At 36.0% G+C, this 25675-nt stretch overlaps 2 protein-coding genes across 2 annotated transcripts; both read right to left on the bottom strand.

The window, feature by feature from the left end:
- Positions 1 to 974: 974 nt before the first annotated feature.
- LOC142607123 (laccase-15-like) lies at positions 975 to 7753 on the bottom strand. The gene is made up of 6 exons (XM_075778549.1): positions 7638 to 7753; positions 3822 to 3973; positions 3481 to 3725; positions 3240 to 3368; positions 1773 to 2717; positions 975 to 1330 (listed from the first exon to the last, which is right to left on the bottom strand). The coding sequence occupies exons 1-6, from the start codon at positions 7734 to 7736 to the stop codon at positions 1200 to 1202; spliced, it is 1701 nt and encodes a 566-aa protein (XP_075634664.1). The 5' UTR covers positions 7737 to 7753; the 3' UTR covers positions 975 to 1199.
- A 17104-nt stretch (positions 7754 to 24857) lies between these two features.
- LOC142625720 (uncharacterized) lies at positions 24858 to 25346 on the bottom strand. The gene has a single exon (XM_075799422.1). It carries the CDS (start codon positions 25344 to 25346, stop codon positions 24858 to 24860), a length of 489 nt encoding a protein of 162 aa, XP_075655537.1.
- Between the last annotated feature and the right edge of the window lie 329 nt (positions 25347 to 25675).

Genomic DNA, 25675 nt, shown 5'->3' with positions numbered 1-25675 from the left:
TGATAAGAACAAATAGGTTGTTGTCTTTATCTAAAAATTTTTTTTTATCCAAAATATTGTTTTAAATTGGTGAAACCACTTAGCACAACTACCGCTTAGGAAAAATTGCTGCAATTTAGTAAAGCCATTTGGTGCAATCTCGGCGTCTAAGCTCAACTTTTATTATAAAAACACTTATTGTTACTTTATCTAAAGAAATTGATAAGAATAAATAAGTTGTTGTCTATATCAATTGAAACATAGATACATGTTGCATGTTTTGTTAAAACATTTATTGTTATTTTACCTAAAAAAGTTGATAAGAATAAATAAATTGTTGTCTCTATCTAAAAAAATAGTTTTATTCAAAATATTGCTATAATTTGGTGCAACTACTTGGCACAACCATATATAGCTTAGAAAAAATTGCTACAATTTAGTGAATTCATTTGGCACAACCTCGATTTATAAGCCCAACTTTTATTATATAGTATAGGATATGATATGGATTTTTGACCACCCTAGCCTGAAAAATAAAAAATCATGAACATCCTAAATATAAATTTGACCCCATTAAAATTTGATCTCAACAAAATTTTGGTTGGTGAAAGGCTGAACCAAAAAAAAGCAAAAAATGCTATGTTTAAAACACTTTTACAACATATTTATAAAACTTTCACAATAAATCTTAAGGGGCAAGTTGTTATTAGTAGACAAAAAAATAATTTCAGTGGTAGGTTCAAATTAGAACTAGTAACAACTTACTACCTAGACTTTGTTGTGAAAATATTGTAAAAATGTTGTAGATATTGCACTTCTTAAAAATTGTTCAAACAAACATACAAATTAGCCTAAAAACCCAATTCAAATGTTTAATTATAATTGTTATTTTTTAAAATACAAAAAATAAAAAAGAAATCAAGAAATTTATTTATTATATTATTGATATCGTACCAATTACATCAATTTGTAACATTTTATTTAGATAGTAATTAAAAAGGCAAGCTGTCATTTCTTATTGATACAAATTTTTAGAACGCTTGATATATTGTAAGTTGCCAAGACCAAATTACAACTATGAAACTCATCGATACCCATAATTGAATATAATACTGTGTTCAGTTCACCCAACACCAATCGAGAAAGAAGAGGGATAATGAAAGATAACAACCACAAGAATGTAGTAAACAAAATCACGAATAAACAAATTCACTGCTCATTCAACATGGCGGCATATCTGATGGTGGAGGTAGCAATTGCGCTTCTGGGTTAGATCCATTTTTGACAATGAATGTCATGTCCATGCCCCAACTCAGGTGACGTTCTAAATGGCAGTGCATGAACCACACTCCTACATTAAGTTGAAATAGATGTTAGCGAAATGATGTCAAACAGCTGAATAAAAATCATCCATTTCACTTTTTATGTTCAACTTTATATATACTCCATTGTAGTATGTTAAGTGTGTAATTTTTATTTTTTATTTTAAGTTTTTCTGTTTCAAACTTTTTTTTTTTTATTTTATAAAGAAATAAAAATGACATGGTAGATTATAATTGATAGAGAATAAGATGAAACATAATGAGTGAAACATTGGATCTTATCCCTAACGACGACCACAACAATATTAGTAATTTGAGTGAATTTTTAAAAAAGTTTCTGTTATTTTATATGAAAAAAAAAGAAAAAAAAAAGCATATGGTAGACCGTGATTTGTAGGATATAAAATGGAATACAATGGTGAGACATAGGATTTATATTCTTAACAACAACTACAGTAATTTGCAATTTACCTGGGTTGTCTGCTTTGAATCTTATGGTAGCCCAGCCATTCTTAGGGATAGCAATAGTATTCTGAAGAGGAGGATCAACAAGATTATATCTCAATGGGTCCTTGTCTTTGTCAAAATTCCCAAATCCCCAACCAACTACGTAAAAACTATATCCATGTATGTGCATGGGATGATCTGTTCCTGCAAGCAAGTTCGTTCCTTGCAAAACAAGCTCCACAGTTGAGTTATATTCAAGAACTTTCACTTCTGTGTCCCTTTTTGGTGTCTCTAGAGCCAATGGGAGATCCTCTGCTGTAAAATTAAATATAAAAGGTGGAAAACTTGGAAATTGGTCTCCATAGACGCCACTAATATGATTATAGTATGCTTGTAAAATGTCAATGGGTGGCAACACAAAGCTTATGTTGTTCATGCTTGCTGCAAGGCGACTTCCATTAGGGCCTTGACATGAATTAGTGCTGCACGGAAAACTGTTTACAGAAGCTGTAAACATTAGTTGAGTGCTTATATTTAAGGGCACATGAACAGGATGATTATCATCTGCTAAACTTCTGAGGCTACCAGTGAAGTTAGCTGATGCATTTGTGTCATTGTAGGAAGGAAGATTGGGTAATTGAGGTCTTGAAGATGCATTGTAGTTTTGGTTGTAGTGTACAATAGCAGTGGTGGTGGTATTATCGTAGTCTACTCCATTGGCACTGGAATATACTTTAGCAGCCATGTAATAGTCACCTAGTGCTTGGTTTGCTTCGAGCAAGACATCGATCGTTTGTCCAGGGGATATTGCAATGTAATCCGTTTTCAATGGCTTGGTGTAGCTAGCGTCTGTTCCCACGACTGTGATGTTGTGTTTTGCAATGGCAAAGAAAAGAATATCTTGAAGAGCAGCATTGATTATGCGGAGTAGATAGGTCTTTCCGTAGTCCACCATTAATTTGAAAGTTTCTAAAATAAAAGGAGGAAAACTTAGTTATCAAAAAATATATAAAAACATTGTAATATGTATCATAATAAAGATTCTTCCCCAGTATTTACCGATAAAGACAAATAATAGTATGACATATTGCCAAGTGTTTTTTTTTTTTTTTTTTCATTTTTAAATTTGATCATATATATAAAAGGATTCATGACAAATTGTAATTGTAGAATATAAAATGAAACACTTATTCTGGGATAGAGTGTTTTTATTCAATGTAGTCAGATCCTCTTCATTTATATTAAATATGATATTTAAAATGTTATTTAAATAACATGATATTTTGTATGTTTTCAGATCTAATAAATAATTTCAAGTAAAGTGGAAATAATTGTGTTTCTATGAAGGTAGTTCACCATAGAGAAATACATGGATCCCTATATCTTGAACTCTTAATTAACGAAATTAGAAACTTGAAAGAGAATTTTTTTTTTTTTTTTGAATAATTTGAGAAGAGAACTTAGAGAATGGATTTCCAAGTTCAAATATACCAGATTTTGAGCATGGATATAGATCTCCAGGTTGACCGTTGATAGTATATGCATCAGAAACATTGGGGTCTCCTCCACTTTCAAGGAATTCATTGTAAAGCTCCATTATACCTTTCTTCCACCACTCTCCTGCATTTCAACAAAACGTTTAATCATTGCCAGAGTTAATTTTATATCTTGTGCTACAAATCATGAATAAGTGGAAAGGGTAAGAGTTTTTGAGTTAGCAAAACTTGTATACCCAATATGATGGGCACTTCAGCATGAGGCTTGGGAAATGGGTAACTAGTTCCCTTCTTGGGATGGATAATGATAGCCCCATAAACAGTGGCCCTTGTCCAGTCACTATGAGCATGCCACCAAAGAGTTCCTTCTTCAGAGGAAAATATGATCTTTTGGCTAAACTTTTGTCCTGGTTGGATAGGACATTGTGTAATATATTCAGGACCATCTGACCAAGGATATCTTGGTTGCTTTACTCCATGCCTACAACATTGACATTATCATCACAGTGATACAAATTCAAATTTAAATTATCAGAATATGATGAATCTAGTTATTTAATCAATATTTTGATATTACCAGTGGATAGTGATGTTGTAATTGCCTTTGTTAAGAACATCAACCACGATAGTATCTCCTTTGTTAACGTGTAGAGTTGGTCCAGGAAATTGTCCGTTTACTGTCAAGATGTTTTTTGTGCTGCAAAGTCTTGTGTATGGAACATCTTTTACCTTTAATGAGAAGTTAGGCAAAACTGTACTTAGGTAAATAAATATATGGATGATACAAAGCAGATTCATGCATGCTTGCACTGAAATGCAACATATTCATTGACTGACAAACTGAGGATTTTAATTCAGATGTAGCTACATTAAAATGCAAACTTCAATTACGAAGTTAATATAAGGATCTTGTGATCTTTTTTTTTTATTCTTCACTAACTACAATATTTCTGATTTAATTACTGCAGAAGAAGGAACCTAGGATGCTTTTCATGCTTACCTAAGGATGTGCGCATGACCTTAAGTGGCAATTAATTTGTCATAATGCTGCATATTTATCTTTTACAGCAAACATTAATTAAACTCACGTAAGGAATATTCTAGAAGCTATTACAATGTAAACCTTTTTTTTTTAAGAAACACATACACACATATATATTACAATGAAAACCTTGATAAATGTATTTGGAAATGAACGTGATTGGTGCAAAAATATAATAAATGAAGGTTAGAATTACATTTTTGTAATTTGTGACATATTATTTTATAAAAATTATATGTTATAAAATTTGTAATATTTATAGCATCAATATTCACATAATTAATACTTAAATAATGGCAGCTCTAAATGCAAGCCATAGGTGGTCACAGGACCGCTCTAACTTGCCAAAAAAAGTACATATATACTTGCCAAAAAAATATTATATGCTAAACTAATTTATTGTGACCTCCTTAATGAAAATGTTGAACACCTTGACTTAAGAATTACAAAAATTTGTGTTAAACAACAAATAGAGCAATGCTACTATGTTCACAACATTTTCACAATAAGTTGACAAAAAATCCAATATATATTGATTCTAATTTAAGCCCAATACTGATATTATTTTTTTACCTACCAATAACAGATTTTTGCATAAGATTTAATGTAAAAATGTTGTAGACATAACATTACTCCAAAATTAATTTTGCCCCCTACATAATCATTAATCCCTTTTTTTTTAAAAAAAAAAACCTTAAATAACAACAATAAATATTAACCCAAATAACAACAAACATAAAACCAAACAAAAATAAAACAAGACCAAACAACAAGAAGTGAACAAATTATTTGACAAAAAGCCAATTATAAAAAAAATGATAAAAGTTGTAGCTCGTTCAACCTATTCAATAAATATAATCTTTAATTTCATTTTTCCTTAAAAAATAGTACCAAGAAAAATATTTTGGTTCTGAGTTCTCCTTGATGATGACGAAAGTTATACTCTTTTTGGCTATGCAGTCGCAACAATTTTGCTCTCCTTAGTGACTTGACTCGTAATTATAACAAATATTCAAATTATCACTTTATTAGATTTTGTGTAATATAAATTTCTTAGTGATTATCCTAAAAAAAATTCCTAGAACCACCACTATACTTAAAAGAACAATTATGTGAATTTTTTTGTATATTGCTTAATATATTAAAGCAATAATATCAAGGAGAAATCCTTTCGGATTGAAAAGTACAAAAAAAAAAGTCATTATTTTAGAATGAGAATTATAAAAAAAAATCAATAATAAATGAATACAAGTAAAATAAAATTACTACCTATTTAGTATTAATAAAATATAAATAAAACAAAAAATAAATAAATTTTTAATAGATTTCTACTTATCATTAGGAAGCTGTACGTTGACATTTTCTTTAAATAATGAAAATCATCTATCATTGATTCTACTATTAAATTTTCTAACCTAGTACTCTTAAATAAAAATAAATTATGTTTCCATATCTTATTTAGAACCTAATTCTTACCCCCCCCCCCTCCCCAAAAAAAAAGAAAAAATAAAAATAAGCTTTGAGGAAAGAAAAGCGATGAATTAATTACTATAACAATAACAATGAGAGAAAAATAGAAATTAAAAAAAAATCAATATAATTTGACACAAAAATAGTGCTTCTAATTTGAATTTTTTAAAAACAACTTGGTATTATGTTATACTCACCAAATACTTCAGAGAAAAAAGAAAGAAGGATTTTCATAACATATATCCCTACTATCTTAACTATATTAGTATCCAAACATACGGAAAAAATTAGTCTACATTATCTTTGTTATTGTTGTTGTTGACATTTTTTTTTTCTATGTAAAATTTTATCTCCTGATAACTAATAGAAGTAAATTAACTATGGAAAAAAATAAAATAAAATGGAAAGAAAGAATAGATTTTGCAGTCCCAAAATTTAAGAATTTGGTATAGTCAATAAAACCCAATTATTAATAAGATTGATCCAAAATTTTCTTTTTATGAGAGAGAGAGAGAGAGAGAGAGAGAGAGCTTATGACCTAAGATTAGGTACTCCCGAAGTACTATAAATGCATATACTCCCTCCTTTCACATGAATGGTGGGTTCCACTATGAATTTAATAAGTGGGACCCACCATTCATGTGAGAGAAGGAAATATGTATTTATGGTACTCCGGGAGTACACAATAATTTTTCATGACGTAACTAATATTGTAGGCAGTACTAAGGACATTGAGATATTGGAGATCTATGCATGAATTGGCAATATTTCTTGAGGTGCGCTTATTGCCTCCAATGTGATAGTACAACTTACGTTTAAGTGTATTAACTTTTTTCCCCCCTAGAATGGGTCATTAGTGTAAGTCGATTGGTAATTTCCATTTGTTAGATGTTTGTTAGATGTCTTTGGGCCATCTTGATTTTTCAAAAATAATTAGGTATAATCTTAGAAAATACTACTTCGAATCTCATCAATATATATATATATATATATATATATATATATATATATATATATATATATATATATTATATAATATAAAAAAGTAACTACATATTTAAAATAAAAAAAAAACTTGGGGGCTGTAGTTTAAAATAGTGGAAAAGCTGTCAAGATCCAAAATGCTGAGGAAAAGATAAAAAAAAAAAAACAAAGAAGAAAAAAGCACTGGATTCTAAAAGAACCCAAAAAACGAAAAAAAAAGATTGATTCTAACTTTAATGCCTTTGCCAATAGGCTTTCTGTTCATATTGGTATTATCTGAATTTATTCAGGGTTTGAAATTTGAATCCCTTTCCCCATTTATTGTATCAAATTAATTATTAAAAAAACTTTAATTTCTTCATGTAAGTTGACTCAAAAAAATTTTATAAAAAAAAGATCTATAAGTGTACAACAGATCATGGACCGAAAACAATAATATGTAAAGTGTATATTACCTTTATTTTAATAGAAATTTGTTCTCATACACGCGTTAATTTATACTCTATACACACGTCCATAATTTTACGTGTAATGTCAACAAATTTTATAAATATTTACATTTTAAGACGTAAAATGTGTTATGTGTACAACCATATATTAATATGAAGTGTGTGAGAATAGATGCCTTTTTGTTATGTCCCAGCTAGCTAGGAATAGGAGGAGAAAGTCTATCTTACTACTTGCCTGCAAGCTTGTTTGCAACATATGTGTCCCTCTCTCAAATGCAATTTAAGTCTAGTTAATATTTAAATTGCCCTTACCACCACATCACTTAAGCATAGTGTTCACTACAAATGAGTTTATATAGAGCATATATTGTTTTTGTTTCCAAGCTGGTCATTTATTATGCTACAGATGCATGCGTATCTACTTTCATAGAAAAGTACAAATACATACCACAAAAGTATGACGAGCCAAACCTTGGCAATGCAGGAGACCATCCAAGATCAAAAGCCCTAAAATTTGCAGAACTGAAAATTTCATTATTAGAGACATTTTGTAGCAATGAGATATTATCCTTTCAATAATTCTCTATGAGACTTAAAATTAGAGGTAGTGATGTATTTATAGACTTAGGAAGAGCTAAGAAACCAAAATTGGTGAAGCCGCCACATAAGGTTAGTTATGCCCATGTCTGTTTCAATATTAATGCACTTAGCAAACCACAATTTGAACTAAAATTCTCCTTATAAAAGAAATATAGATCAGTTATTTTCTTGCTTGCCCACTTATCATACTTTGAATATGACCAATACCAAGAATTTAGAAAAATCTAACGATGCGTGATTCTTTTTGGTAATATACAGATTGACAGAAAGAGACAGAAAGAATTGGGGTCAACTATGAACTTTATTTGCTCTTAGGCTGGCTATTCCGGGCCAAGAATTCTTATAGACTTTTCAAACTCAAGATGTTTGGTAAAGTAACAAAACGAGCACAATAAATCGTCCTGATGTTTGGTAAAGTATTAATTAAGTTGTTCCACATGTGAGATTATTTTTCATCATGGCTATGCAAAAACAGTTAACGTCACAATCTGAAATGACTAGCAGGACATTTGAAAAGTATCAATAACGTTATTGGATTCAAAGAATTTCCCTAACGTTATTGTCATTTTTGAGTTTGCAAAGATACTAATCTCTTACTTACCGAAACAAACCTACGCAACCTGTTTTATATATAGCTTTTGTCTCCTATCTAAAAAACAAAAATCTTAAACTAGGCCTTCTATAAGATTGCTTAAAGGATCTTCTCTTCTTCCTTAAGTAAGCTTGAAAGGCCTGAGAAACTAGCCTGCAATCATGAGTTTTATGAGGTTGCTTTGTGGAACTGCTCTCCTCTCCCTTAAGCGAATTTGACAGGGCTGAGGTTGAATTTAGGCTTTGTTGTGAAAGTTCAAATAGTGTGAAAAACACCTATGAACGTTTAGACCCTAAAACAAAAATTACCAACACAAGCTTCTAATCAAATAATATATGTGCGGAAAATGAAATATAAGCTATGACCAAATTGGTAACACACTCTAAACCATATTTAATCACAAACACAGCAGTAATTAAAAGGTAAAGAAAAAGAGAAGAAAGATGCAAACACAAAGATAACACGCCAATGTGTTATCAAAGAGGAAACCAAAGTACCCAGCGAAAAACTTCACTACCGCCCTCTAAGCGGTCAATAATCCACTAAAGAATAAAGTTGGGATACATGAATAGCAGAAGACCCTCTAAGCCTAATCTACCTAGTGCACCTAAGCCCTCCAAGCTTCTTGCTCCAACAGAGTTATGTCGAACCTTGTCTTTTTTTAGCTTACTGAATCCCGCAATAAGCCCATTGCATCAACCAAAAGAATTGGTCCAATTTGAACTGCTTCCCAAGCACCAAAATACCTTCTCACTGATAAGGGTATGGTGAGATAAGGATTTGGCTAAATGTACCTCTCAAGGATATATCAGTGAAGAGGGTAAGAGTAGAGGAATTTGGATAATTAAAGGATGAAAATTGTGGATGAGTCAATCTTGTTTTTCTCTAGGGTTTCTCTCTCAAAATTCTCTCTAGAAGCTCTCTACATTTTGTGGGCATAAGGGTATTTATAGTAGAGTGTATGAGGAATGGGAAACATTAGGTTTTATCCAAGTAGGGCATTTTGGCGACTCAACCTTGCGACTGGAATGAGTCTCGAGTTTGAGTCGCAAGCTAACTGCTTGGCCAAACTAGAAGTTTTGTCCTGTAGTGCTCCAGCTGTCACGACCCTTCAGCTCCCTTGCATGCTCCACACATGTGCCACTTTTGGCAACTCACCAGTTGCGAGCCAGTCATGAGGCTTTTCTTAAGTGCACACATTTAAGGTTTCTTCATACTCTCTCACACACTACCTTTACATAATTCCCACCTAAATAAAAGGTATCTAATTGCTAAAATACAAGCAAATTTAGCTCGGAATAAAGCCAACACATGATTGAATAAATTCAACCTTAAAATCTCCCCCTTTGGTTATTCTGTGACAAAATCCTAAAACAGACTCTAGACTTAACATGTGAGTTGGGAGCAATTGTCAAAACTCACTCACACCTAACTCTAGAAACTGTGAAGCTCTTGAACCATACGAACAAGTTTTTCTTGAAAACAATAACACAAGATGATCATTTTAAGCAGAAATCTTGAAATACATATGGAGCAAGCAGAATGCGATCAAGTAGTAAAGATTAAAGCAATAAAGTATGACTTGACCAAACAAGAACAATCACTATAAACAGTAATCACAATGATCATTCACACAAGGAATGAACATCCGGACATGCAAGTTAATAAGCTCAATGCAAAGAGTCATTTGCATGTCCAACACTCAACCAATACAAAAACACAAGGTAATTGCATCAAGGATATAAAATCCAACAAGAGCACAAGAGAGAAGTAATAAAGAAAATGCATAACATTAAATAAAGTACTTAGCTACAAAGCAAAGGTACAAAAAAATATTTTAAAACGTCTAGGCATTCAAGAGTACACATAATACCATAGTCAAGTATTAGAAAATCAAGTACTGAAAACATAGAGTTCAAACCAAAGTATTTAACAAAGTGCTATGAAAAGTCCATATTAAAACTGAATCCAAACATAAACAAGCATAAACCATAAACAACATAAACTGAAAGTGCTTTAAGTTTCTCCCCCTCAAAATGATGCTCCCACTTAAGAGCTACTCCTACTCCATATCTCCCCCTTTTTGACCAGAATGGCCAATGGGCTAGGGTTGTGCAATAAAGCTGTCAAACTTGGCTGAAAGCAAGTTAATCTGGTCTTGGATAGCAGTCAGCCTATCAGATTGCTCATTTTGGACGTTTTGTAGGCTGTCAATCCTCTCTAGGATGATCTGAAATGCATCTGGAGGTACTGCAGAGGATGTTAAAGCTCGGCTCCTCTTAGCACGACTTCGTGAGCTTGAGGGTAGTCCTTCTGCTTCTGTCTTAGTGTCCATAGGTTCTCCTTGTGCTTGATCACCCTCCTCTTCATCACCCGGAAGGCATCCTTGATCCTTACAATTGTTAAAGCATTAATGGTCGAAGGAGTGGACATGAGGCTAATGTCTTGTGGAATTTCCACACCTTTTGCTCGAAAAAGCCTCATAAGTACACAAGGGAGAATCAGCTTTGCCCGTGAAGTTGTCCTTGTTTCATCAGCAATAATGGAGTAGGCATGAGCACTAATATCAATGTAAGTGTTCTCCTGAACCTCCATGAGGAAAATGGCTCTAGCATTACTAATGGTGGTCATCTTCTTCATCGAATACAGGTTGAACATCATGATTAAGGTATGACATCTCAGATTAAGTGGAAAAGCAGTTGTGTTTAGGCATCTTCCCTCTTTAACACCACCAATATGAGATTGAATCGTCTCTATGGAGAACATTCTATCCTTGTAGTGAGTGAAATCATGCTCTAAATCCTCAAGCCAAGAACGTCATTAATATCCTCCACTTCAATGGTGAACTCATGGCCTCTAATCCAACAATCAATTTCATCCTCTCGTAAAATGGCGTTGGCATAAAATTCACGAATTAAAGGTTCACACACCACAGGAAGATCACAAAGGAGCTTGTCCCAACCTTTGTCTTGAAAACAGACTGGGATAAAATAATCCTTCAGATCAACCAAGTCCACAAATCTCTCTTGAATGATTGGAGCCTTCTCATAGAATTGATTGTATCTCTCAAAATGTTTAGTAGATCGAAACCGAGTATTGTCCATTTTCTTCCTTTTGTCTGCACGATGTGCAGTAGTCTTCTTCTTTGGAGTCATCTACAAAAATATAGCAGTAAAGACCACAACACAGGGCACAACATATGGTAACCCCAAAAATTAGTACCAGGTTAGTAGCAATAAAATGGACTTAGAATTAGGCCAAAAATTCAAAATAAAGCATAGTTCAATAGGAACTAGACAAGAGAGAACACATAGCATCAAGGCACAACAGAGTGGTGGAATTATTTCCTCAAACATATCGAAGTGAGTGTGTGCGCACAGATATCACCATGTACAACCTAGGGCATAGAGCAAAACACATAAACAGAGATGTACTTTACAATCAAAGTATTCCATGAACTCCCTACAATCATTGTATTCTATAAATCCTCATAAATACAAGAAGATGTCGATGAGGCATTTACTCATGGGTATGATATGCACCACACAACACAAACAATGTATACTACTCAAGGATGAGAATCAAACATGAAAACATGTAGAATAAGCATCACATCAACAAAACCCATACACCAAACTTAGCAAAATATACCCAAACCATATTCGAACAACATATTTTGCAAAACTCAACAAAAACTCAAAATCCAAGAAAACAAAGGCTATAAACATGAAATGCTTTGAGAAAAATAGAAAACCCAAACCTTTTCTTGAAGATTGATGAAGAGATGATGAAGAAAATGGAGGATTTTTGAAAGAACATGATGAGTTTGTGAGGGAGAGGAATGGACAAGACAATGAACAGTCACAATGTGCAAGGGAAAAATGAAAAGTTTATAAAAACTATCTAAAAAATAACCCTCAACGCATAAAACAAGCGTTTTTCGTGACTGGAATAAGTCACGAACAAGTTCCCAAGTCAAGTCGCCAAATACTCGTGTGATAAATTTTTGAAAATTTGTCTAAATTGTTTTTCGAGACTAGAAGGTCCACCCGCGAGTGAGTCACGAAGGGAGTCGCAAATCATTCTGAGTAAACTCGCGACTGGAGCTTCCACTTGTGAACAAGTCACCAAAGTAAGTCACGAAGATGACAAAAACCCTGAAATTTTGAAATTTTTCTAAGACTTTTTTGCGACTAAGGGCTTGACCTACCAGAGAGTCGCGGAAGCTTCTAAGTAAGCTCGCAACTAGCTTCACACGCGAGACAGAGTTGCCAAAACAAAGATGCACAGTTTTTGAACTTTTTGAAAATTTTCAAAACAAAACACTTTCCAAAAACAATTAAAACACTCAAAAATCTTTTTATGTTTGATCAACATATGATTGAGCATGTATAACACATTTAATCAAGTACAATCACACAAATGAATAAGGCATTCATTGAACATAGACATGTGTGATGTGTGTGAATATCAAATATGAGATAGTCCTTAGTCTAATGTGAAGTTTCAATGATCAATTCAACCAAGGCATACACAATTAGTACTAGAAAGAGTGACCAATCTCCATTATAGAAATATGCATATATGACCTCCCACACAACTTGATTACATAACCTTGAAGCTTTTCATTTGACTTCTTTACAATTCGTAACATTTGATCATTTTGATCTTTACATCTCTTTTTGAGATCGATGCTTGAAATTTTTAATATTTCAATTTGATGAATAAGCCTTTGGCTTTGGGCACCTTACATTTTCATAAAAATCGCTTTCCCTTTTTCCTAGTCAAATACTAGTATGTGCGACAGCTTTTGCAGCTCATTATCTCTTTTCATTTTGAGATTTATATTTGTTGAGCTCTTTAAGAAAAAAAAAGTGTGGGAAGATATATAGGCACAAGTCTATGCAAGTCTCAAGATCATCAAAACATTGACTAATCATTCATGACAAGTTTGAAAATCTATTTACAACAGTCACATATATGTCAAGATTTTTTCCACAACGATATGAGTGCAAAAAGAACAAACTATACTCGTAAATGCACAAGGCCATTTGTACAAAGGTACAAGGCAAAACATGTGCGTGACAAAACACAATAATGTCGACCAAACCTTTTGGATTTTCTACTTTTTATGTGTTTTTGGATTTTTGACACAAAAACAAGTAAAGATTAATAAAAAAAAATGTAAAAACATTCAAAGCAAAAGGCAAACAAAAAAAAAAATTTATTTATATATTTGTTTTAAACATAGAACTCACAACCAATCAATGTCCCATTACATAGGAAGTATTAATGAATGAACATGTTATAGTGCTTATACATGTGTACCCCTCTTCACTCACACGACACGTGCGTTTAGGGTGATATCCTTAGAGGATTGGGTACTTGTCTTACAATTCTCAAACCTGAGGTTGAAGTTTGTTAAACAGGTAGTGAATGCTTCAATCATCTTCATCACATCCCTCACTCCAGGATCACCTTCTTGAATTTTTGATTGCTCAGCAGTCCAATTCCCTTTGCCATTTCTTGGTCATCTTGTCCTTTGGGCACTTGCATTCTTTAATGCTTGAAGCTTATGGCAATTAGGTCTAATGTGTCCTTGAATTCCACAATGATGGTAGAAATGTTGAGTTCTCAGACCTCTTTGTGACTTTGGGAGTGATTTCCCTTTAGCCTTATATTTATCTGCTAATTGGTTAGGAGGCTTTGTCAAAAACCATTGGTCAATCACATTCCGCTTCTTCTTAAACTTCACTTTCTCAACAGCTGAAGTTGCTACCATCTGTTCCATAGCTTTTACAAACTTTATGTCCTTGGACATATTTGCACTTGAACTGCTCTCTCCGGTGCATCCCAAACCGCTCTTATCAAAAAAGAGCTTTTGATGTGCAAGGACTTCATCAAGCTTTTTGGAGAAGACCCGCTCTACTTTAGCATTAGCTTGAATCACTTCAAGCTCAAGAAACTTGATCTTTGAGTAGGCTTTGGTAAGCTCTCCATTCAGTGTCTCAACTTCACATTTCGTCTCCTTGTACCGCACTAGAAGACTTCTATAATCTTGCTCTGCTCTCTTCATTTTCTTACTGCTTTAGCCACTTTTGCATATTCACCAGTCTTCTCAAGAAGAGCATTATAGGTATCTTGTAACCCCATTGTTCTTCCAACTTCCTCATCATTAGATTCTTCCACTATCCCCATCAACTCCACTTCTGTGTGCTCACCAAATTCTTCCACTAACATACTAAATTCATCCAAAGATTCCTCGTGAGCAATGGTCATACATGCAAAGTAGTTTCCTTCTCCATCACAACTTTCTTTTGAGCCTGAATTAGAGGAGTCTAAGTCACTAAGAGTAGTGGCATACACTTTACCCTTCCCTCTCAAATAGTTTAGACACTCCTTCTTGAGATGTCCATGACCGTTGCATTCATAGCACATGATTCCTTAAGAGGATTGAGAATCCTTCCCATTTTTCTTTTTGAAATCCTTCTTCTATTTCCAAGAATTTGGGGATTTTCCCTTGTTCTTCCACTATCCCCATCAACTCCACTTCTGTGTACTCACCAAGTTCTTCCACTAACATACTCAATTCATCCAAAGATTCCTCGTGAGCAATGGTCATAAATGCAAAGTAGTTTCCTTCTCCGTCACAGCTTTCTTCTGAGCCTAAATTAGAGGAGTCTGAGTCATTAAGAGTAGTGGCATACACTTTACCCTTCCCTCTCAAATAGTTCAAACACTCCTTCTTGAGATGTCCATGACTGTTGCATTCATAGCACATGATTCCTTGAGAGGATTGAGAATCCTTCCCATCTTTCTTTTTGAAATCCTTCTTCTATTTTCAGGAATTTGGGGATTTTCCCTTGTCAGCAAACTTTCCATTCTTTTTGAACTTCAACAACTTTCGAAAGTTCTTAACAAGATACACCACATCTTTTTAGACCTCATCCTCATCCGATGAGTCTTTAGCTTCTACTCTCTCATTGATGGTCTTTAGAGTAAGAGATTTCTCTTCCTTTGTGATGGTAGGGACAGCCCATAGATTTGAAGTGAGCCAATGAGTTCTTGAACTTTAATCTCATCAAGGTCCTTGCTCTCTTCAATGGCAGTAACATTTGCACGGAAGCTTTTCGGTAGTGATCGTAGTATTTTTCTTACAATCTTGGAGTCATCCGTCTTTTCCCCCAAGTTAATTTCCTAATTACCACCTCATTGAGCTTCCCATAAAATGAGTTGAATGACTCGTCTTCACTCATCTTTAGCTCTTCAAACCGTGTGGTAAGCATTTGGAGCTTGGTGTCCTTCACATTTTTGGTTCCCTCATATGTCGTTTCCAAAATTTACCACGACTCCTTGGCAATTGTAACATGAGAAATCCTGTGAAATTCATCAGGAGAAACACCACTAAAAATAGCATTTAAGGCCTTGCTATTAGCATTAGCTACCGAAAGAGATTCCTTATCCCATGTGGATTTAGCAGCCTCCGGCCTAGTCCATCCAATATCTACAGCATCCCAAACACTCTCATCAATAGAACATAGGAATGCCCTCATACGGACTTTCCAAAATGCATAGTTGCTTCCATAAAAATATGAAGGAGCATTAAGAGATTGAGACTGATCCATCTCAAAAGGGGTCTAGGATCGCACTTAGGTAATCTAAACCGCAATAAGTGCACCCGCTCTGATACCAATTGAAAGTTCAAATAGTGTGAAAAATACCTATGAACGTTTAGACCCTCAAAACAAAAATTACCAACACAAGCTTATAATCAAACAATATATGTGCGAAAAATGAAATATAAGCTATGACCAAATTGGTAACACACTCTAAACCATATTTAATCACAAACACAGCATTAGTTAAAGGTAAAGAGAAAGAGAAGAGAGATGCAAACACAAAGATAACACACCAATGTGTTATCGAAGAGGAAATCGAAATAGTCGGCGAAAAGTCTCTCCGCCGCCCTCCAAGCGGTCAATAATCCACTAGAGAATAAAGTTGAGATACATGAATAGCAGAAGATCCTCCAAGCCTAATCTACCTAGTGCACCTAAGCCCTCCAAGCTTTTTGCTTCAACAAGAATACGCCGAACCTTGTCTTCTTTAGCTTACCGGATCCCGCAATAAGCCCATTGCATCAACTAAAAGAATTGGTCCCTTCTGAACTGTTTCCCAAGCACCAAAATACCTCCTCACTGATATGGGTATGGTGAGATAAGGATTTGGCTAAATGTACCTCTCAAGGATATATCAATGGAAAGGGTGAAAGTAGAGGAATTCGGAGAATCAAAGGATGAAGATTGTGGATGAGTCAATCTTGTTTTTCTCTAGGGTTTCTCTCTCAAAGTTATCTTTGAAAGCTCTCTACATTTCGTGGGTATAAGGGTATTTATAGTAGAGTGTATGAGGAATGTGAAACGTTAGGTTTTATCCAAACAGGGCATTCTGGCAACTAGACCTCTCAACTAGAACGAGTCGCAAGTTTGAGTCTCGAGCTAACAACCTAACCAGACTGGAAGTTTTGTCCTGGAATGCTCCAGCTGTCACGACCCTTCAGCCCCCCTGCATGCTCCACACGTGTGCCACCTTTAGCGACTCGCCGGTCGCGAGCCAATCACAAGATCCAATCGCGAGACTCTTCTTGAGTACACACATTTGAGATTTCTTCACACTCTCTCACACACTACCCTTACATAATTCTCACCTAAATACAAGGTATCTAATTGCTGAAATACAAGTAAATTTGGCACGAAATAAAACCAACACATGGTTGAATAAATTCAACCTTACATGTTGTTTCTTAACCAACAATTCGGTATGACTACACAAGAGGCTTATAGCTCACTAGCATTATAAAGTTGAAATTTCCTTATGGGTTCGAAGCTAACCAACACTAAAAACCAATTTGATATCAAGAAATAGATGTTATAAGTTGAAATTATTTTTTTAATAGAAAAAATAGATTAAAAAAATAGATTCAATTGAATTATTATTATAAAAGAAAATACGGTACAAATGACTGTGGCAGTCAATTGAAGAATCTGAATTGGATTAACATTCGCTTCAATTCAGATTTGTCAAACAACGAACACGGAGGTCATAGTCATGCACAATGAGGATTTATTATTTCTCTCATAGAGTTATTTGGTCATCATTATCGGAGATTAGAGGCCCATTTTAAGCCAAACTTGTTGAACCATCTTTGAACTTTGTAGTTTGCTAGGTTAGTAGCTTTGAATAAAACTTGATCATAGAGGAGGACAAAAAAAGTGGATCTAATTTGTTTGAAGAATTTGTGTGCGGATCGAGTTTGATCATATCATCTAAAGCAGACCTTGTAAGCAGGAGTACATGGCAGCTTGGTACAATCTCATTTTGTTGGGTAATAGATTTACTACAATTAATTAACCAATTATCCAATTTGATTAATTGAATCAAATTACATGTAAATTAAATTATGGCACAATCAAATAACCAAACTAAATTAAGTGTAACAGAAAATAAGTTTGACACAGCAATTTGATCACGATGGAGGAAACATTCTCAGGTAAAAACCCATATGGTGAATTTTAAGTCACCACTCTTGAAAAATCTACTAACAAGAATAAATGTTACAAATACAATAATCTTATACTATTCCGAAGTATATACCTATAGTGGAACCTACAAATCTATTAGGCAGCTTAGCTTTGATCTCCAATTAGACTAATTCTTGTAATAGACTTCTTCTTTGCACAAATTTCCAAATTGTAAATTTGTGACTAACAACAGAACAACCCTTTTTGATTCTTGTAGCTTTTCAAAGTTATTTAATTCACACTTTGCTGAACCATTAACAGCTTGGTACAAAATGCAAGGTGCACAAACGTCATTGCAACCCCTATTATGCGTGTGTTTCTATGTGTCTATGATGACGGCTATAAAATATATATTTAAGGACTAATTACAACTTACCCACTTGTGGTTTGACCAAAATTTAAGCTGTCTACCCGTGATTTGAAATTTGGCACTTTATCCACTTAAGATTAGCTTAGTTAGGATTCTGTAACCTACTTCATTTAAAAATTGGGTTAAATATGTAATTTTGCTCCTATTTTTATGTCTCTCTCCTCCAAAACATAAAAAACATAAAACAACAACGGGAAACAAGATCAAAAAGTGAGGATTTAATAAAAATTAAGAACAAACATTAGTCTCAACTTCCATCAATACTTTTTAACATTTATTCAAAAACAAAAAACTCCATCAAATCAAGCAACTCAAATTCTTATTTTATATGACAAACGAATAAAAAACTCCATAATCTCATTGAAATCTTAATAATGATTGTAAGGACCAAAAATCATATAACAAACAGACTACCACAATCCATTCTTTGATTAGAGATCCGAATACAATGAATTTGTAGAGAGGGTCACAGCAACAAAAGTCCCCCTTCTGTGTTTCTTCTCTCCTATTTATATCATTTGCCCTCATCATCTCAACCCTACACCTTTCCATCTAATCAATTCCTTCCCCTAACACCTGTCCGTCGGTAATGGAGAAAAGATCTAACTTTGCGTTTTGTACTGTTCAGGTCATGTCTATATTAATGCAACAGACAAAGTTAGTACTCTGTAACTAATGCAGCCAGAACGGTTGGTATAGGACATTTAATGCGACGCTCATAGTCATCCAGCCACACCCAGATATTTGCGATATGTCCCCTACATCAATAATCTCTTTTTCTTCCTTTACCCGCCCATTCCACTTCATCCTCGGGCATATTTCATTATTCTCCTCTGCTCATTAGACCTTTCAGTATGTCTCCGGGTTTTCGGCTCTTTGGATCCTCGAGTCTTTGGATCTTCGGCACCTCACAACAGCCCCTTAACACTTGAGTTATTAACCATGAATTAATAACCAAGTTTTAACTTCTCGGGCACGCTTCTTACGTGCATTCTGCTTCCACATGTACGGACGTCTTAGATTTAACTTCGCAGGCATGCTTTTTACGTGCCTTCTGCTTTCACACGTACGGACGTCTTTTTGCTGCCCATGACCCACTTTTGGCGCCTCGTAGTCCACGATGGAGCATTTATGGTGTCAGGTGGCTCTTTTCCTGTGCACGTTCTACGGCTGGATGAATATCGTACGACTCAGATGACGATCTTAATTATGAGCGGGAAAGTTACCGCCCTTCCACCATTATTTTTGTTTTCCCACCCCTATAAAAGCAAACCTTCAGTCTGGCTGAAGTTCATTTTGGTGTTTTGAAGGATTAAAGGAAGAGAGAGTTCCCGAGGAACAATTTTAAGCAATCTTTAGAGGTGTGTCCGCTCTCTTTTTACTTCTTTCTGCTTGTTTATTTTTCTCCTCCTGTCGTAAGGGTTAATGGGTAGATACGCTAAGTTAGTAAAAACAGATGAGGCAAAGGCCACCTTTAAAACACAATATAGGATCCTTGTCGATGTAGACATTTAGTATTGTGAGGAAAGAGAGTGTCTACTCGTATCACGGCCACCCGAGTCAGTTTTAATTCCCATGATTGCTTTTATCGAAGGCGGAATGGAAATTCTCATGGGTAGAGTGACTCGAGATTTTCTTATAAACTATAGGCTTACCCCAGCACAATGTTCCCCCAATGTCCTTAGGATTTTAGGATGCGTAGATGCCCTTAATCAAAAAATGGGAACCAATTTAACTTGGCATGATGTAAACTGGGTGTACAACTGCCAAAAAGGGGACAGAACCAAATACTATATGAAGTGTAGGGTCCCCACCGTTAGGCTGGTCTCCTGCTTGCCAAACTCAAGCAAAGGAATGGATGAGGATTACCTCATCATATCGGGGAATTGCCATGATGGCTTACACTGCCCTACCCAAGATGGGGTGCCAGGTAGGGTTCCCAAGGACCGACAAAATATTTAGGAATAACCGTCTTCTGTTTATGTTCTTAACATTGATTAACTCCTTCTAACGATTTTACTCCTTATTGCAGACAACTACCACACTGCTTCAAATCTAGCCGCTGTGAACCGTCAAGATTTAAACAAGATTCTCCAGTCAGAAATATTCTTACACAGAGACGGACAACTCCGAGCAGCCCACGTCATCCTCGGCTACACCCCTTCTACCAAACGATTTCAAAGTCCAAAGAACGTAATCCGAGCCAGGGATCTTCGGCTAGCTCGTATCGACGTTGCGGTTCCTGGTTTGGTACTACCTACACCTCCTCCCGTAGGAACTCAAGATGCACAACATCCCGCCCCTCTTGCAACCAGATTACTTTACCCCCCAGAGCAATCCGCTAATCTTTTGGTAGAAGAAGAAAAAGCCTCAACTCCAGAGCCTAGTCATCCCGAGGTGACGGAAAAAGACTTTAAAGTTTTTTACCACGAAGACGCTCCTTGCAGCTCGCATCCTTCAACCATCACAATGGGTTTTCAAGAGAAAGAACCCGACCTACTGGCCCTGCTACAAGCACATGCAGGCGATTCTTCCCCTGCGGTGACTGTCCCTCCTTGTCCAATCACCCCAGCCGTGACACGTACACCTTCCTCCGAGGTCATGGATAAAAAAAGAAAGAGGGGTCAAAGTAGCAAAAACATCATGGAAATCGAAAAAGGGGAGAACCTTGACCCTTCTTCTAAAGATATCAAGGCTGGGAAAGCCCTTTCCAAGAAACCTGCTTACACTAGACCTTCCAAGGACACCAGTAGTGAGCCAATAAGGAAAACATCCGTTTGGCGACCCAACTTCACCCTTAGTTCAGGCAGCCCCGTTCTGGATGACGCCAATCTTAGGGACCCGAAGAAAGGAAGCTCAAGCTTGGTGGCTGAATGCTTGGAGAAGGCTCTATGTCTTCCTGAGGATATGGCTGAATTGCGGTCTTTCCGCAAAAGAGAAGTCTTCCTGTCCCTGAAACAAGATTTAGCTAAGGTATTTTCCAAAGTCTTTAACATCCCATCTTTATTTTGATGAAAAGCATAATTAATTTATCTATCTTAATTCATATGCTTTGTAGGCAGTCCAGGCTTCATTCATGGCTGAGGAATGGGTGGACCATTCATTGGACTTAGCCAGGAAAGCTGAACATAATGCCGAGGTGGCTATGAGGGCTCAGAATGAAGCTGAACAAAACTTGAAGGAGACCCTCATTCACTTAGCTGAGATAGAAAAAGCTCATAAAAATGTTGAATCTGCCTTGCAGAGTTACAAATCGCAGGCGAATCTTGCTCTCGAGGCCCAGAAGCAAGCTCAAAACAGACTTGCTCTTACTGTTGTTGAGCTTAAACAAGCACAGAAGGAGCTAGCTTCTAAGGAGTAGGAGAAGGCTGATGCTGAGCAAGCAGCATATGACGCCGGGATGAAAAAGGCAGCTAACAGCTTGACCGCCCAACTCAAAGGGTTGCCAGAGCATTCTGTTTAGAAGTGTGGGATCAGGCTTTAGATGCTGCTGGGGTATCCACTGACTCTGAGCTTCGAGCTCCTGACAGTGTTTACTACCCTCCTGCCTTGCATTTAGCTCCTGCTCCCCCTAAACCTACAAGTGATTCAGCTGCACCCATTCCTGACCCTGATTCGTCTAGTGTGCAAATAACTGAAAACCCCTCTCCTCCAGCCAAGCCCATGGATGAAGTAACTAAAGCGGACCTGAATGAAGGAGGACCGGCAAAAAAGAAAAAGAAAGAGAAAGAACCAGAGAAGAAGAAAGACAAGGCTTAGTCTCATTGTTTTTTTGTTTCATTTATTTCTTTGTTGTTTTCGTCGTTAGTTTTGTTGTTTTCTTTTTCTCTCTCTTTTTTTTTTATAACTGAATGGACATGAGGGACAGCCATGCTTTACTTTTTTGTTTGTTGTGAATATATTACAGGAATCCAATATCTATTTTATTATTACGCATTTGTCAAACACCATGCCTTGTCATTCGAATGTTAAATTCTCATGCATCCATATATTGGATCATACCAACCAAAGTTGTAATATAAGCCACCAGTAAAGGGTGTTCATTTTTATACTTATAATTTGAGAAACAAAGTAGGAAGCAAGATTAACTTAACACACCTAACGATTACTTTAAGTTAACACTTAACTTCATATAATTTGAGAAACAAAGTAGGAAGCAAGATTAACTTAACACACCTAAAGATTACTTTAAGTTAACACTTAACTTCATATAATTTGAGAAACAAAGTAGGAAGCAAGATTAACTTAACACACCTAACGATTACTTTAAGTTAACACTTAACTTCATATAATTTGAGAAACAAAGTAGGAAGCAAGATTAACTTAACACACCTAACGATTACTTTAAGTTAACACTTAACTGTTCAAAACCTAGACTGTGTTAAGTCAACACTTATCTTTTCTTTTGGGAGGTTATTAGCCTTTAGGCTCATAACTTCAGGAGCCGTACGTGAATTGTTTATTAAGTTGTTAATTTCTCTTAGACTTGTGGCCCGAGGAGCTGAACAAGGACTAAGGTCATTTTAACACTTGTATTTGTATAAGTTGTTAATTTCTCTTAGACTTATGGCCCGAGGAGTCGAACAAGGACTAAGACTAGTTTAACACTTGTATTTGTATAAGTTGTTAATTTCTCTTAGACTTGTGGCCCGAGGAGTATAAGTTGTTAATTTCTCTTAGACTTGTGGCCCAAGGAGCTGAACAAGGACTAAGATCAGTTTAACACTTGTATTTGTATAAGTTGTTAATTTCTCTTAGACTTGTGGCCCGAGGAGTATAAGTTGTTAATTTCTCTTAGACTTGTGGCCCAAAGAGCCGAACAAGGACTAAGATCAGTTTAACACTTGTAATTGTATAAGTTGTTAATTTCTCTTAGACTTGTGGCCCGAGGAGCTGAACAAGGACTAAGGTCAGTTTAACACTTGTATTTGTATAAGTTGTTAATTTCTCTTAGACTTGTGGCCCGAGGAGCCGAACAAGGACTAAGATCAGTTTAACACTTGTATTTGTATAAGTTGTTAATTTCTCTTAGACTTGTGGCCCAAGGAGCGAAACAAGGACTAAGATCAGTTTAACACTTGTATTTGTATAAGTTGTTAATTTCTCTTAGACTTGTGGCCCAAGGAGCCGAACAAGGACTAAGATCAGTTTAACACTTGTAATTGTATAAGTTCTTAATTTCTCTTAGATTTGTGGCCCGAGGAGCCGAACAAGGACTAAAGTCAGTTTAACACTTGTATTTGTATAAGTTGTTAATTTCTCTTAGACTTGTGGCCCGAGGAGCCGAACAAGGACTAAGATCAGTTTAACACTTGTACTTGTATAAGTTGTTAATTTTTCTTAGACTTGTGGCCCGAGGAGCCGAACAAGGACTAAGATCAGTTTAACACTTGTATTTGTATAAATTGTTAATTTCTCTTAGACTTGTGGCCCGAGGAGCCAAATAAGGACTAAGGTCAGTTTAACACTTGTATTTGTATAAGTAAAAGAAAATACACATGCTAATGAAGTAGAATGAGCCTACAACTGATACAAAAGAAAGCTCTTTTCTTAATAGTAATAACGTTGTAAGTTATTTACATTCCAAGGGCGATGAATCACCCTCCCATCCAGATCTTCCAAATGATAAGCCCCTATACCTGCTACTGACGTAACTCTATACGGTCCTTCCCAGTTAGGCCCTAATTTACCCTAAGCAGGATTTCTCGCTGTTCCTACCACTTTTCTTAACACCAAATCGCCTAGTACCAAAGGTCTTGATTTAACTCCCTTATCATATGTTTGCTTGAGTTTCTGTTGGTAGCTTCCCATCTTCACACTAGCTACTTCTCTTCTTTCTTCGATGGTATTCAAACTATCATGTAGCATGTCACGATTACTTATATCGTCATATTGATCGGATTTGAAGGTGGGAAAGCCCGACTCCAATGGGATTATAGCTTCCATTCCATATGTCATTGAAAAGGGTGTCTCGCTTGTCGATTTTCGGGGCGTAGTATGATAGGCCCATAACACATGAGGCAATTCTTCTACCCAGCGTCCTTTAGCATCGTCTAAACGCTTCTTTAATCCAGCCAAAATAACTTTATTTGTAGCTTCGGCTTGACCATTTCCTTGAGGATACGCCGGTGTTGAATATCCATTCCTTATTCCCATATCTGCACAATACTGGCAGAAAGCCTTGCTATCAAATTGGAGTCCATTATCAGAAATCAAGGTATGTGGGACTCCAAAGCGAGTTATGATATTCTTCCAAATGAACCTCTTTGCATCCACATCGCTGATATTGGCTAACGGTTCGGCTTCCACCCACTTCGTAAAATAATCCGTGCCGACTAGGAGCCATCTTCTATTACCAACTACCCGAGGAAAAGGTCCAACGATATCCAAGCCCCACTTAGCAAAGGGCCACGGACTAGACAATGGATTTAAGGCACCCCCTGGTTGATGAATGTTTGGCGCAAACCTTTGACACTGATCACACTTTTTAGCATACTCTTGGGAGGCCCTCTTCATGTTTGGCCATCAATACCCTTGAGTCATGGCTCTATGAGCTAATGATCTTCCTCCAGTATGACTCTCACATATTCCTTCATGTAACTCTTCTAACAAGGGCTCCACAGCTTCAAGATGTACATAGAGCAAATATGGCCCCGAGTAAGATCGTCTGTACAGCTTTTGTTCTTCCGACAGCCAATATCGAGGAGCACTTCTCCGTACCTTCTCGGCTACCATTTTATCTTCAGGTAATACACCGTGCTGTAGGAAGGTTACAATCGGATCCATCCAGCTCGAGCCCACGCGAATGCTATGAACCCTGACCGCCGAGATGCTTGTAAGGCTAGAGGTCAACAAATCCTCTACCATTACCATCCATGGCAACTTTGAGCCCAACGATGTGGCTAACATGGCAAATGAGTCGGCATGAGCGTTCTGCCCTCTTGGAATCTGTCGTACTTGAAAACTCTTAAACAAACTTAACACCCCTTTGACTCGTTCAAGATACTTCTTCATTCTCTCATCTCTTGCCTCAAACTCTCCATTAACTTATCCGACAACTAGCCTAGAATCATAATACAACTCCACTATTTCTCCTCCCAAATGCCTAACCATTTGGGCGCCCGCCAAAAGAGCTTCATACTTGGCCTCATTGTTAGTGGCTAGAAATCCAAGTCTCAATGATTTTTCCAGAACTAGCTTCTCGAGAGTAATTAACACAACTCCAATCCCGGCTTCCTTTCGACTTGATGCCCCATCCGTATGGACTTCCCAAAGAGGGACGTTCTCCAGTCCAACAGTCATTACAGTCATCATTGCATCTTCTTGATTAGTTTCACCTTTTG

The sequence above is a fragment of the Castanea sativa genome, chromosome 1 (genome assembly GCF_040712315.1).
Source record: "Castanea sativa cultivar Marrone di Chiusa Pesio chromosome 1, ASM4071231v1".
Classification (NCBI taxonomy): Eukaryota; Viridiplantae; Streptophyta; class Magnoliopsida; order Fagales; family Fagaceae; genus Castanea; species Castanea sativa.
Note: the sequence above shows the minus strand (reverse complement) of the source record. Positions and strands in the feature narration are given on the sequence as shown.